The sequence below is a fragment of the Pavona decussata genome, unplaced genomic scaffold (assembly GCF_977016875.1).
Source record: "Pavona decussata unplaced genomic scaffold, jaPavDecu1.1 SCAFFOLD_260, whole genome shotgun sequence".
NCBI lineage: Eukaryota > Metazoa > Cnidaria > Anthozoa > Scleractinia > Agariciidae > Pavona > Pavona decussata.
Window position 1 is genome coordinate 1,560,001 of NW_028145663.1, and position 15,102 is coordinate 1,575,102.

A 15,102-nucleotide genomic window follows, 5' to 3' on the forward strand; every position below is an offset into this window, starting at 1 on the left:
AACTACAGTCAGCACTGAGAAGAATGGACGAGGCCTGGGATGGAGAGTCTGAGCGTGGCGATAGAGGTCGGTAAACAGCTTAGCAAGTGCTCTTGGTATCCAAAACGAAAATTGGGGGTAACTATGCATTTTTCAGAGATTATTAAGCTTCAACATGAAAAAAGCGCCATACATTGCTTTGTACTTCACTGGTTTTTTGAAAGTTGTTGCTTAATTAGCTGTAAAAAATGTTACCTCCAATTTTCCTTTTGGATTCCAATAGCCCTTGCTAAAACCTACTTCCCTCGCATAGTCAGTCAAACCGCGCAAAAATACTTCGGTATCAGTAGGACCGTCCTTAAATCATTTTACGATGTGGCAAAAAAGATTCGAGCTTTTTAAAGGCTATTTAAAGTATGTGGAGACGGGTTGGCGCTATTTCTTTGTTTACTGTTTGAATGCGACACATCCGCAAAACCGATTCACCTAATGGCTCCTGAAACGTTTTGAGGGTATCTTAAAATAATTTATTTAACTTACGGACTCACAAAGATCATATCAGCTTTCCATTCTCAAAGAAAAAAACCTTATCTTCAGCATGGTAAACAGTACTGTTCATAGATTACATTTGAAAGCCATAAAATATTTAAGTTACATATCACAACCTAGTAAACAGAAAGATAAGAAAGTGCTGCTCACTAGTTTTTATTTGAATGACCACTGAAACTGAAAATAACTTTGCCATCATCCGCACAAATGTATGATAGTTCAAAGTATGACCAGCAAACTAGAAATATGTACTTATCTTAAAAGTATTTCAAGAAATGACCAGAGCTGTTATCTGGGACTGAAAATCGGTCTCACGAACGCCGAAAACAGCGTTTCAGAGGGTACAATCTCCCAATTTTTTTGGAGGAGATTGCCTTCGGATCCTCTCATGACTATTTAAAATCATGGCAAGTTTTGCATCTTTTTTAAATGTAAAGGTAGTTGGTCTTGATTTACCTTTTTCAGATGGCGGAAGCAGAGCGGTCAGCCCTACATCTGGGAGCAATATAATCGCAGCAGCCAGAAATGCTTACAGCAAAATCATCTCCGGGCTTCAAACGGAGTTTACTGGTCGGGTTTTAGGAGAAGAGGCGTGGCACGAGAGGTATTCTGGTTTCAGAGGGGAGCTCGTTGGGTTGTTAGGCCTGGGACTGCAGAAGTGGCTGGCGAAAAGTTCTGGTTCGGGATTAACTTACATCTCTTCTCAGGTGGGCTGTTGTTACAACTCCAATGCTTTGGTATTTTTCGAGTCGTGTTTTCCTTCCCTCTCTCCCCTCCCTCCAGCCTTAAACTATCTCACAAATCATAGCACCGAAGTGAGTGCTCAGACTCTTCATAGTTCTGGATTGGACAAAATTTTTGAGATATCGCTTTCCGTCCACAGCGAACGATTGGCGCTCTTCAGAGTCACATTCTGAGCTTTACACAGCGGCTTCACGCAGCCGAAGTGGACAGACGATCGCTACGCCTTGAACTTTCAAAGAGCAAACAAGAGACGGCTGAAGTCAAGAGTGCCCAGACCTCTGCTGAGTCACAGTTCCGCAAGACAAAGGACGATGCGCGGGGTCTGGAGGAGAAAGTTCAAGAATTAAAGGAGGAGGTTGGTGACAAATGACAACGTTCTCGCGGAAATAATTATTGATTAATTTTAATGCGTTGTTTGATGTTTCTCCTTTTGGGCACGCACGTTAAATTGTTCGCATACTGTGACACGTGAAGTGTTAGTTGTCTGAGACAAAATGTGGCTTTGATTAGAAAAAAATTGAATTCTTTAAGCCTGTTACATTAGGTGATGTTCTTGTAACTTGTCTCGCAATTGTGTGGCGACAGGAGCTGCACTACTCAACGTTTCGTACAAAGTGTTTCGCGACGCTGCAACAATTGCATGACATGTTGCGAGAAAATTTTTATAATAAAGTGATGTTCGCCTTCAAGAGTACTTTACGGTGACCATGCTACGCGTTCGCTGAATGAGCAGAAGAAAAAATTAAACAGTGAGCAAGAAAAAAAAAAGCGTGAGCAGGCAGTATCGTAAGTAGAATTTAATGAAGCTGGCTTTTTGAGGAGTATTAGTTCGGTGATTTGAACGGTAGTTTATTTTTGCTAAACTTTATTGAATATAAACCTTGACACTACTTTCTCACTACAACTTTCCGTTTCTGGTTCGAGATTGCTAGCACACAACCACTCTAGAATTGAGCCATCGTGAGTCTAATTGAGTTCACGTAATTGTTTTTCCTCTTTCTTGTGTACAGATGCTATCTATGGTCCCCATCACTCGTTTCGAAAACGTTTGCGAGGAACTGAACAACGCTTTGAAACGTGAACAACAGGCCCAGGCCCTGCTCCACGAACAGACGGCTCAGATGCAGGAGATGGGGGAGCGCCTGGAACTTCACGCCAATCAGGGCGAAGAAAAGGACGTCACACTTGCAGAAGCCGTCAAGGTAACTAGTGAGTTTGATAACAAATCGGGTTAATAACAATGCTAGTATATGATTTACTTGGGACTTTGAAGACCTTTGAAGATTGCCCCTGCTCGGAATGTCAAATTGCCAGTCAGTGTAATCAACGACAATCCTCTCTGGGACTACAGTCATCCGAATGGTCGTACCAGACAGACCACTGAGACTCTTGGGTTAAACCATTTGCTGCGTTTTTTTGGTGATTGTTGTAAAACCAAAATTAAATTACTCGTTTTTGGCGAATCACAACGAACGTAGTTTGAACTGGATATACCAACAAGCGCGGGAAAACATGCGGCCGGTGTCAAGCGCGGGAAAACATGTAGCCGGTGTCAAGCGCGGGAAAACATGCGGCCGGTGTCAAGCGCGGGAAAACGCTCGTAAGTCAAATATGCTTTCGATTGTCATTGTGCTCAAATTGGTTGGAGCGAGCTGCAATTTTCTTTTTAACTTTTGATTGTTAATCTTGGCCTTTCAAGCCCGGGTAAAACGGCAACGATTTGCCAAACTTGCTGTACGCACAGGTGTTCTTCCTTCTATCTCCCCAAGCCAAAGAAGAGACCAGGTTATTTTCCAAGAGTCACAGAGAAAAAAAAAAACTCTCGTTATCGTTTGTTCTAAAGCTCTCATAGGCCTACGGCGACTCGTGTGCTCACAAAGGATATTTTTGGAAAGCGTTCCGATTTTAACTAGCCTTTATTGTATCAATGGCCTTTAACTCGCTCATACGTTCGCGCGCTCTCAAAACTTTTGCATGACAATGAAGATATAAACGTGTCTTGTTTTGGTTTGCAGGGTCTGAGTGAAGCCAAGATGGAGCTTCGTCGTAAAGAACACGCGATCCGTCAGGTGTCGAAACAGATGAGCTACATGGAAAGCGAGAAGAACGCTTTAGTAGACAGACTCGGTGATGCTGAGAGGGCCATGACAGCCGCGGCAAGGTGGGTAGAATAACGCCGGCAAAGGACAAACGTCGGTTTTTCTTCTGACATGAAAGCATAATTGTGTTTAAATTTACTTTACTTTGTTTCTTATTTTGTTTTTGAGTTTGCTCAAGAATGTTCACTGCCTTGAGCTGTTAAAATGAACGATATTAAATTCTTTTCTTGGCTCTACGCTCCGAGCCGAAAGTAGAATCTTTATATATCTCAAGTTGGGTGTTGGCAGGGATTCGCCCAACGTGTCTCGCAACAAAGATGTGATGCATGTTGAACGAAAAAATTTCCTGGTCTAACAAGCTCTGTATATTCCTTCGACTTCTCTTCCAAGATCGTGTATCTTCGAAACTGGAAGGAACCTAAATGCTTGTTTTGCACAGCAAACAGCACCATGAAATTAGTGTTGCTAAAATGCTGCCATTTGATCTGTCATACTTTAGGGTCTTGTGTGCAGACTCAAAGGTTAGAACAACTTGGCTTAGTTAAAGGACAGTATGAGATAAGTCGAAGTGAAAATGAAGCGAGGATCATTTGAAATCCTGATTTAAAGTTTATCCTTATCCTTTTTTTTTTGTTTTAAGCAACTGGGCCAAAGCAAATGCACCGAATACATCAACAGTGAAGGCACACGACACTGCATGATGGTATCCCAGATTATAACTCAGCGATTAACTTCCGCGCGCTCTCATTGAATGAAACGCGTTACGTGGTACAAAATTTGACAAATAAAGCCCTTCAGGCAGCTTGTATGTCGGATGATAATACCCAAGGCTAAGTGATTGTCCGAAAAATGAACAGATGACCGAGAAGCGAAGCTTCGAGGGTAACTGAAATCTGAGGACAATCTTTCAGCCGGAGGAATTATCATCCGATATACCAGCAAGCCAGAAATGAGTTCATTTACTTTATAAACCGCCGGTTAATTTCTGAAACGTCCTCAAAATTTCGCAGTTTCCTCGAAGGTTCGCTTCTCGGCCATCTGTTCATTTTTCGGACAATCACTCAGCCTTGGGCATTATCATCCGATACACCAGCCGGGGTTTATTTACTAATTATAACTGTTATCAGGCGTTCTTATACTTGTCGTGTTTTCTTCAGGGAAAAAGAAGCCTTGATGGGCTATTTGAAGTCGGTCGAGAGAGCCCTGGAACAGAGTAAAGATCAAGTGCGGTTATCCAAGGGTGCACAGGGGCCCTATGAGCACAGTCTTCCCCAGCTCATTCTACCGGACGAGCGGTTGGCGATGGATGGGTTAAGCCTGGGCCCCGAATTATTATCTTGTCAGGTACATATATTGTTAACAATTGCGAATGATTAGGATTGAGGGTTGTCTTGTTATTTGAAGACTATTTTGAGTATTTATGAGTGAAAGAACAGAATGGCTCATTTGTTTTCGTGAAATTGGATTGTCAAATGTTTATTTGCTTTACCTTACTCTATTCTATAAGATAACGCCATCACTGCTGGAAGTTAATTTTGACCATACTGTGATCCACTTTTATTCTCGTCTTCGGTAGTCATTCTCACTTTTTACCGGTTTCCTGCCATATGTGAAGTTCTGCTCGAAAAAAATCAGACCTTTTGCAAGATCACCACGGTAAGGAAAAAGTCAGGGGAAACAGATTTTTTTGTGAAGCTCAGGGAAAAGTCAGGGAGTTTTGCTTCAAGTCGGGGAAATTGTAAATACTTCTTCAAACTCAGCGAAAACCCGGGGAATTTTATTTTTGGCGAGCCACTAGATTTGCGAAAGAGTTTTCTTGTTAACAAAGGTCGTCTCGTTTCAAGAAATGTTTACGAAGGATTCGATTTTTGTAGATTCATCGGTGGCTTTATTGCCAGAGGATTTTTCTTGGGTCTTCAGGGAATTTTTTTTATCCTTATAAACGGCAACCCTGATTGTTGTTGGCTTTGTGTGATCTAGATATGTTCTATAGCGTGTTGTTAACCCTGTCCATTTTGTAATCCATGTCCATTCCCTTCACTGCTAACCATCTTTACTCTCTAATGGTTTCTTATCAGTTGTAGACTGCTCTTCTACAAAGCGAAACTGTGGTTTTTAGTTTTCCTGTGATGAAGATATGTTTTTGAGCAAACAAACAAACAAATAAAAGATGGGCATCGCGTCTTTAATGCCTATGTTACACAAGGCTATTTTTCTTTTAACTTGTCTCCCGGGCTTGTATCTGTAATTTTTGTTGCGACACAAGTTTCACGAACGTTGCCTAGTGTAACATGCCTTCAGCTTGAATTGAACATGTCTCGCAATTGCTTTTGTTGCCACAACCATTGAGAAAAGTAGAAGTCGGTTTAATTTAGTTCAACACTGACTGTAGACTTGCGACAAGTCGACTTCTTTGAGCAACGAAGTCGCGAAACTGATAACATAAAGATTAAACAGGGAAAATAATATTGGAAAGAGCTTTTAGAAAGTCTACACTGACTGCAACAAAAAGGTTCCAGGATATGTTCATTCCAGGGTACGTTACACTAGCAACGTCACTTGCAACTTGTCTCGCAACGGCGCAACAAGATTGCGGACAAGTTGTATGAAAAATTGTTGGACCAATAATGTTGCATATCTCTTGGTATCAGCACGTGGTGACGACATTTGTGGAGTGCCAACAGCAGGCACTGGATCGCATCTCTGAGCTGGAAATGGACAAACAACAGGCCATTTCACGCGTCACGCACTTAGAAGAGGAGATAGCGTCACACAAGGCACACATAGCAACACTGAAGAATGAACTTGCTGCAGCGTGCAGGAGGCCTATGAGTGATGACGGGTTCAGCGATCATGGACAGTTTGCCCCCGGCGTGGTAATGTCTTTTGCCTTATTTTTGCTTTCTTCTTCTCTAAAGGGACTGACCTGAACTGACCATGTTATGACTCTAAAGCAACCTTGCCGTTCAAAAACAGCAAAAATTCGTAAATCTCATATCGAAAGATATTTAAAAACAATCGGTACAGCGTTATTGGCTATGGGTTGTGAATTCAGGAACCACTTATCACCCCCTGGTCGTAGGAACGTTTGTACAGTATTTCCCTCAGGGATAAAATAGAGTGGGGGAAGTACACAAAGGCGCGTAGAAATACCCTTCCGCAAGGAGACGGGACGTGCGAGTGAGAACAAACATATTTTTCGCTTTCTGGCGCTCGGTCGTGTTTTATTTACTCTACTTTGTGCGAGAGAAATAAGAGACTGCTCTAGAAGACCTAGAAACATTTAAATTTTACGATCTGTCTTTGTACAGTTCTGGGGCCTGTTTCTCCAAAAAAATTTATCGGAACTTTCAAGAAACGCACGCTTGGAGAGCAGTTTTAAAATTTCTCTGCTTTTCGCTCACTCATTTTGTTGTCTGTTCGTTGCAGGGCGGTTTTGTCGGGAAGGATACATCACTGCATCGCTTTTCAAATTACGGGGATGAGGATAACTTAAAGAGCTTTGTTCCTTTGTCGTAAGTTTTTGCCTGTGTTTAATTCTAAGTTTTCTTAGTTGAAAAAATTGTTAGCCAAGTTTAATCCGAAAAAAGCCTTTGTGACTCGCTCTTACATATCTCACGTTAGTACCTTGAAGTACATTCACTCAAAGGACGTCAAAAACAACAACAATGACAGAACAAACCAACAACAACAACAACAACAACAACAAGAATAGTCAACTTGAGCTCGTGGAGGGCTTTCGCGTAACGATTCGCTGGAAGCAATTCTCGGTTTCAAGGCTCCGAGCGTTATGATTTTCCAATGTAATCTCTGTTATGTTTACGTCATCATCTCGTTCCAGGGCTCACCGCGATTCCAGCTCGTCTTTTAGGCCCTCATTAGCCTCGACCAGCAGTTATCCCGACAAAAGTAAAGGAAGTTACCGAAGGTATATAAAATTCATTCACAGTTTCCGTGCTTCGGTTTAATTTAAGCTGTTTTCAATCTCGCTGATTCAACCTTCTTTCGTTTCAGTCCAAAACGACGCCTGACATCAAGCTACAGGAAACAAGGAAAACAACTGGGCCAAGACTTTTCGAAATTATTAGATCAGGGTCTTTGATATCAAAGATTGACGCCAGGATCAAGACAACTTTCTACTAGTTGCATTTTAGCAACTGTTGAGTGCAGTGAGGTAATTGCATTTACCCTTCAGAGTTTTTAAGTTCAAAATACTAAAACGTAACCAGAGGTCTCATTCTCAAAACTTCCACAGAATTTTCGGGCCGGAGAAGTGTTTTTCAAATCTATTTTCTGTCGATTAGTGGTTTTTTTTTAGTACAAACAAGTCAGCGCAATGGGTTTCTTAATCTCGTAAATTTTGCAACCTTTTATTTTACTTTCAAAATGCCATTGAAATCGTATTTCTGATAATGAATATTTTGTATGAAAATAGGCCCGAAATGTTTTTGCGAGTACCAACAGTTAAGAAAGAAAAGTAAACTAAGGCTCTGGAAAACCTTGTTGCCGCATTGCCGAAAATTTTGCGACGAGTACACAAGTGAGTTTTGCTTTCCGCAACAAATTTGCGGCAACACTTCCGTAACTTATACTTAAGCCTTGTGTAGCGTAACGTCTCTTCGCAATGTAATACATGTAGTTTTAGCCGTCGCGAGACAAACTGCACTCCACCTCGAAGCTGCGCATGCCCGTCTCTAATCTGTAATGTTTCTGTTATTTGTGTTAATTTTAATGCTATTCATATAAGCGTATTTGATCTATGACATGTCATGCAGACCTACTTAATGTGTAACATTGGTTATAACGACTACTTGATATAAGATCTTACTCAGTCTTGTAATTGTACTTAGATTAACTACAAGACCAGGGGCCCGTTTCTCGAAAGTCCTGGTAACTTACCGGGCCCGATAAGTATATTTTTAAACGTTTTTTCGCCGATTACACAGTGATTAGAGTCATGGTGCTTGGGCAGTGATTTCATAGAATAATAAGATTTTAAAATTTAGTATTTAAAGCTAACAAAAATTGACTTTTACGAAGAAACATTTATCACCAAAGACACTTACCGGGCCCGGTAAGTTACGGGACTTTCAGGAAACGGGCCCCAGGCCACTAAGCAAGCACACACGTAAATGATGTGCTGCCCAGGGCATAGGGCGAGCGGGAGGTTACATAAGGTGCTGTAAAAAAAAAAAATACCTAGATATTGTGCAGTTTGTTGGAAGGGAAGTTACATATCCTTATTCTTTAATACAAAAACAGACTTTGCTAAAATATCATCCAAACATAGATTTTTTTATTGGTTTATTAATTTATTTTTACTTATACAAACTGCATACATTCATTTTATTCAAAACGTTGTAATTTATTAAAGATAGCACTCGTGTTCAACTTGTTGTAGTTAGAGCGAAAATCTTGAAGTACAATCAAGTTATTTTTATTATAATTGTAGATGTTTTAGAAATAAAGTGTTTCATCACGACTTAGACAGTACTTCACTGTTTTACCATAGTTTTTACAACGAAAAATGCTGAAAATGACATTATCTTGATATATGACATCGTCATTACTCGTTACATTTTGTCCCAAGTCCGCAATCTGCACTTTTATCTGCCACTGCTACTTAAGCAACTGTCAGGAGTGCGGCTCGTTGGAGATGCCATTTCGTACCGTTCATGTCCAACGTTTGCGATTGCGAAACGAACCGGTCCATTAACAACTGCGTTGCGCATGCGTATCTAGAAAATGAATCCTCATACGTCACCACATTCAAACCCATTCTTGTCCTCAGAGGACCGTACCAAGTTCCTTGGTGCTGGCAAAAGGTGCGTAATAACTGGAGAAGAGACGTCGCTAATTCTCCGGATCGGGAAGTCGAGAGACTAAGGGAGTAAAAATGGGTTTTTCAAATCGAGCTAAATCGGTCTGATGCGAGTGTGATATTCACCGACATTGTGTACTTTTTCGATGTCGAGATCGATATTGTGAGGTCATCGTGATTGCCATTGTGATGTCGTTTCTTAAGTCTATACAGTAAAGAATTGAATAATTGTCAAATACTTGTGAAATGTTTGTGGCTAGTCTGACGCGGCGTTTCCTCTCGGCCAAGAGACTCTTCAGATACCTACAACATAAATTCCAGAACCCGCAAGTTGCTTAGCTGCGATGCGTTGCTATTCTCCAATTAAACGTAGTATCGATGATATCAGTATTTGGTATGGAATTTGGAAATCAAATGTTTTGTGTCGATGTCGACCCATCTTCCTACTCGAGTCGACAAAAACGTATCCTCTTAACCTCTTCCTCTCCCTTCCTTCAGAATTCAATTTCAAGTTTAAGTTCAAGTTTATTAAAAGATTTTAAACACATACGAAGAGAAGATAAGCACTGCTCGCAGTTAGCTACAGCTATTCGAGGCGAGCAGTGGTTTTGACGCATAATAAATAACAGCAGTTCAACCTTACAGAATCAAAAAAGTAACTTACAATACAGTAGCAGGTAAAACAAGAGAAAGGAAAATACAATGACAAAGAACTAGGACTAGATGCGTACAGTTAAAGAAACGAGATTTACGATAAGAAGATACTTAGCCGATCACTTAACAATATTTAGAGTAAAACAGGGAAGATATATTACTTTGATTACTTTTAAAGAGTAAAGTTAGGCGAACATAGCCACAGTGCGAAACATAATACACAAGTACGTTATAGAGTTGACAAGAGCAGGATGGATTATGCAGATATAATACGCTGAGTTTTTAAGATATTCTCACTTTTTGATCAAATTAGATAGGTCAATGTAATCATCTGCCTCGGAGAATTTTTCAAGAAGCAAGTTATCAAATTTTTTGCCCCTTCTCCGTTATATTTATACTATTTTTTTCTAATGTATTTCGTGGAGATGTGGAGATGAATAAAGATTCCTTATAAAGAAAGATTCTATAGAAAGAAAACCCCTTCAGAAATTACGTTCCAGGCCCAAAGAAAACGATAAGCATGCACGGCATTTATTTCTTCACTCGTTTGTCTCCAAACCGTATCTAGGTTCTTTCACATATGGGTGTGTTCCCTATTTACAGGCAGAAAACGTTTGGGAGTGTAAATAATATGAGCTAAGTAAGATAAGCTATTACTTTGGAATGAAAAGAGTATAAATTCACATACACGGTTATCATGGAACAACCAACTGACGGTTGTTTGGTCGTTATTTTTAAGCGATAGTTTGGCACATGATGTTGTTTCACTCTTTTAGCCACAAACTTGCTTTGTATTGAACAGTAGCCAAATTTTTGTCTTTAATTAGCGTTTAACATTGAATCTGTATAGCAATAATCTCGCTCATCAAGTTGTACAACAGTGTGTCAAAGTTTAGCTGTTAATTAAGTATTAAAATCAGCTTCAGTTTGTGTCATATATAAAAAAGTATATTGAAACTTTATCAACGAAAAGTTCATTATGTCAACACCCAATCTTCTTGACACGATTGTTAACCCTTTCACCCTAATACCAAAGTACAAATTCTCCCATCTTGCCCCCATACGTTTCTCATAAAAGTACTGAGTGGAAGTTATTAAATATAAAGAAAATTCACCTTGGGTGATCATGTCCTAAATTCTCATGACCTCAGGGGTTGAATAAGCATTGATATTACAAAGAAAAATTTGATGCTGATCACTGTCGGGACTTAAAAGGTTTAATTGAGTGTTTTCTTTGCAAACTGTCACTTTCTCATTGTTAGAGTACCATTCGCGTACACCTAGAGGTCGGGAGATTCTATAAATCTTCGTTTGTTGAGCTAAACATTTTGGCGAGTAGTGCGTGCAAACTTCTAAACCACCGTTCTTGGAACGATTAGGATGAAATTTGGCCAAAATGATCCCTTGAAATATGTTCCGTTCAGTTCATAAAATTCTCTCCATATATATATGACAAACATTGAACATTAATTTCATTCCAAGAAATTAGTTATTGTTGAATATGTTTACAAACTAAAAATGTCTTGAATAAAAATCCGTCAATATACAATGTTTATGAATAAATACGGCAACCAATTTCATTCCAAGAAATAAGTTATTATTGTGTTGATATAAAGCTCAGAGAATATGCCGCAGGAGAGCAAATAAAAGTTCTCTTTTATTCGGCTTATTAATTATCTGTAAGAGAAAGGAAACAATTAAAGCCGACCAATATATGCGCTGTTGATATTTAAAATCGGGGCACTCAAGGAGAGCATTTTATTATTTTTTTTTATATGAAAAAAAAAATCGCATCTTAAAGTATCATGCAGTTCTAGAAGCTGTTGTTTATTTTAAACAGTTTAAGCGTCTCATGAAGACATTCTGAGGTTCTGCTAAACTTGTTTAGTGTCAAGAGAGCGTTAAAATTGGTTGATTTTCACGATATTGACACCAGTTAGTCTAACTGAGCTGATGGCACTGTTTGTAATAAAAGATTACAAGTTTACTTATATCTGAAGCTTAATTCGAAAACAGTTAAAAATTGGCGAATGCATCAATGTTTAGATGATTTGGCGCTGGAAGAGACCGTTCTATCGTTATAAGAGGTGTTTCTTCCACTTCGTGTTCTTCCTTTTTGTGCTGACATTTTGCCGAAGAAAACTGCAGATATTTTTTTTTGACTAAACTCCCTATTTCCGAGGAGAGTAATGCCATCCGAGCAGATATCCATGGAGGTAAATAGCGAGACACATTTAACCTTCCCGATATTGAATCGTCACCGGACACTTTAGATTGAACTTTCGGCCGGTTTGCGATAAAAGAAGCTACCACCCCCGATTCCGCCATCTCTTTCTAGATACGGTAGATAGATACCTTTATTTAAAGGGGGTTTCTCCTTCAATAGCAGCTGCAGTTATCTATTTCTGCAGTTGTAGCCCTTCCTAATGGAGGTTTTCTTAGGGCTTCAACAGCGCAAACGGGCAAAAATGTGTTCGTTTTAACAAACACCCGAAACTCAATTGATAAAAAAATGTATTCGTGTTGCATGGTTGAAGCCAAAAATCGAGATCATTTTCTGAAAACAGTTTTCTAAAACCCGAGATGCAAATTTTAACTATCCCGTATTATTGTTACTACTGGATAACTTGGTATGAAAATTGCCCTGTATCATTCTTAGCAGTAGGTAACTTGAGATAAAACTTCCCGTATTATTGTTACCAGTAGGTAACTTGGTATGAAAATTGTTCCGTATTGTTCTCACCAGCAGGCAACTTGGGAGTTAAAATTATCCCGTATTATTCTTACCAGTAGGTACCAGTAGGTTAAAATTGTTTCCCCTCCTCTCGAAGTTACTAATTAAAAGGAAGTCAAAAAGTGGCAGCTGCATGAGTGGTTTATGCAAAGAGGACAATTAAGTCAACTTTTAAGAAGCATCCGCGTTTTGCTTCTTAAGGTATCAGCCAACGGAAAAGTGACCATTTTTTCATAATTTAAAAATTTTAAACGTTGAAGTAAATGCCGTGAAGATCTTTCATTTGGAAGGAGGAGGAGGATGGGCGATTCCATGGAGGTTTTTTTTCATTTGTGATTATTAATTTGTGGCTGACGAGTGCTGTCATATTAGATTGTGCACTGAAAGCGTATATATTCCTTCATACGCAACTGTTTTATATTAGTAATTTTAAATTTGAGAATTGTGATAAAACAAACTGAAAACGCTAGATTAGTCTCGCCTTTCAAAGGCTTGACTGAGCTCTAACCGATGCTTCACCGTTACGAAACTATTTTTTTATTTCACTTTTTATTTTACCGAGGATATCCCATTGGCTCAGTGCTGGACTCAGTTTGGCTAAAGCTTGGCAGCGTGTAACAACAGACTTTCGTCGTCATGAATAAAACGCCGCATATCACATGCTTCTTTTTGGATATCAACTTGGACAACACAGAAGACGTTTTCGTCACAAACATTGTAACGTGTTTTCTCAACGTGGTGTTTTCTTTGATAACGTGCGTGGGGAATTTTGTGATTCTGCATGCGATTCGCAAAGCCCAATACCTTCATTCTCCATCTTTCGTCCTTCTGTGCTGCCTGGCGTTTTCGGATCTTCTTGTGGGTGCGATGTGCCAACCATCTTTTGTGGCATATAAAATAGCTGAACTTTTAAAAAACTTTGGACCGTACTGTGCGCTGAAAATGTTCCATGAGGTAATTGGCTATATAACATCTGGGGTATCTTGTCTCACTTTAGCGGCTGTGTGTATCGATCGCCTTCTTTCTCTGACTCTTCACTTAAGATACAACATGATCGTCACCATTCCTCGGGTATTTCTCACAGCTTTTGTTCTCTGGGTCTTCATCATAACACTCGTTATGTTGCGATTTTGGATGAGCAATGAGTGGATTCTTTTACTGGGGTCTATTCTGCTTCTCACATTTTTTGTCACAGCGCTGGGAACCTTCAAACTTTTCCAGATTGTTCGAAGACACCGACGACGAATAAACGATCAAAACATGGCTGCCCTTAGCTTTAAGACGCACACGCGTACGGTGAACGTGATCAAGTGTAAAAAGTCTGCAGTGACTGTGCTTTATGTGTACGGGTTATTCATCATTTTTTATCTTCCTCTTTGTGTGATGATGCCTGTTTACTCGATTTATGGAAACACAACAGCGGTGAAGGTTGCCTCTACTTTCGCTACAACTGCTGTTTATATCAACTCTTCCTTGAATCCACTTGTGTACTGCTGGAGAATAAGGGAGATACGACGAGCTGTTAAGAATGTCCTGAGAATGAGAGAATAGGAACACTTACCACACGAAGGACATGATTTCTTACAATATCGCTTATTGGTAGATACAGAAGAAACCCTCAGAAGAGAGTGCCACATGATTAGGACAAAGACATAATATTTAAGGAGAAATATCACGCGAATTTGATGTTGTTTCAAAACCCAATAATGTTTGTCTGTCAGCAGAAACCAAAAAAAAAAAAAAAAGTAAAATAATAATAATAATTGTCCAGGTTTGTTATAAATTATCACTCCGGTGCAAGAAAACTGTCGATTAATGCTATTGATCAGAGACAGAGTAGGTTGGAATGGATTGAAACTTGAAAAATTCAAGCATTTTTGTTTCCAAAATCACGAGTTGTTCCTTTAGAGAATTGAGTTGATTTCTTTCCTCTCGTTGTTCGAGAATTATTATGTAGCTAAGTGAAGGGCTTATTTAACAAAAGAGGTCAAAAGCCCCATGACACTTCCCAATCCTTCTTCGGTGTTGAGCTGTGTGTGTAGAGTAGGGGAAAAGCGAGTTGAATTGTTGAAGCTCAATGAAAGTCGTTGAAACTGGAGCTACTGCTAAAGTGTTTATTGTTGACGCGAGCTTTCCCAGAAATTTCACAAAAATTGATCAATCAAACGCAGAAATTATTATTTTCTTAATTTTATGGCAATCTTTATTTTCTCGTCTGATCCTTTTATGGGGCAAGAAATAAAACATAACAAAAGGAAATAAGATGAAAAGAATGAAGAGAGAATTCTTCCTTGATCGTTTTTGTGTGTCTGGTTTCTTGGCTTGGACACGACTATGCGTGAATCTGAAATCTAATAACCGTTCCACGGTCGACATCTTGTGGGCGACCTGCGCCATTTGCAGCGCCTTACATGGTTCAGTGGTCAAAAGAACGAACAAGCGGACAATGCTCCCAACCCTAAAAACACATTGCAGCTGCAGCTCTGCTGACATCTTTTGGTTGTTAAGTGGTTTTTGAATTA

The 15,102-nt window shown here is 39.6% G+C and overlaps 2 protein-coding genes across 4 annotated transcripts in view; both read left to right on the forward strand.

Moving 5' to 3' along the window:
• Positions 1 to 8,855, forward strand: part of LOC146456215 (coiled-coil domain-containing protein 171-like) — a 34,870-nt gene extending 26,015 nt beyond the window's left edge. For 2 of the 3 annotated variants that reach the window (XM_085093323.1, XM_085093322.1), the window contains exons 21-30: positions 1 to 66; positions 994 to 1,235; positions 1,412 to 1,627; positions 2,283 to 2,474; positions 3,288 to 3,433; positions 4,529 to 4,715; positions 6,023 to 6,247; positions 6,801 to 6,886; positions 7,213 to 7,299; positions 7,386 to 8,855. The exon at positions 1 to 66 is cut by the window's left edge. In XM_085093323.1, coding sequence (XP_084949449.1) covers positions 1 to 66; positions 994 to 1,235; positions 1,412 to 1,627; positions 2,283 to 2,474; positions 3,288 to 3,433; positions 4,529 to 4,715; positions 6,023 to 6,247; positions 6,801 to 6,886; positions 7,213 to 7,299; positions 7,386 to 7,473 — 1,535 coding nt within the window. In that variant the 3' untranslated portion in view covers positions 7,474 to 8,855. The remainder of the gene's footprint in view (positions 67 to 993; positions 1,236 to 1,411; positions 1,628 to 2,282; positions 2,475 to 3,287; positions 3,434 to 4,528; positions 4,716 to 6,022; positions 6,248 to 6,800; positions 6,887 to 7,212; positions 7,300 to 7,385) is intronic. The other variant, XR_014858841.1, reaches the window with a different exon arrangement.
• Positions 8,856 to 13,167: 4,312 nt separating this feature from the next.
• LOC146456216 (melanocyte-stimulating hormone receptor-like) lies at positions 13,168 to 14,306 on the forward strand. Its single transcript, XM_085093392.1, has one exon. It carries the CDS (start codon positions 13,217 to 13,219, stop codon positions 14,129 to 14,131), a length of 915 nt encoding a protein of 304 aa, XP_084949518.1. The 5' UTR covers positions 13,168 to 13,216; the 3' UTR covers positions 14,132 to 14,306.
• Positions 14,307 to 15,102: the final 796 nt, after the last annotated feature.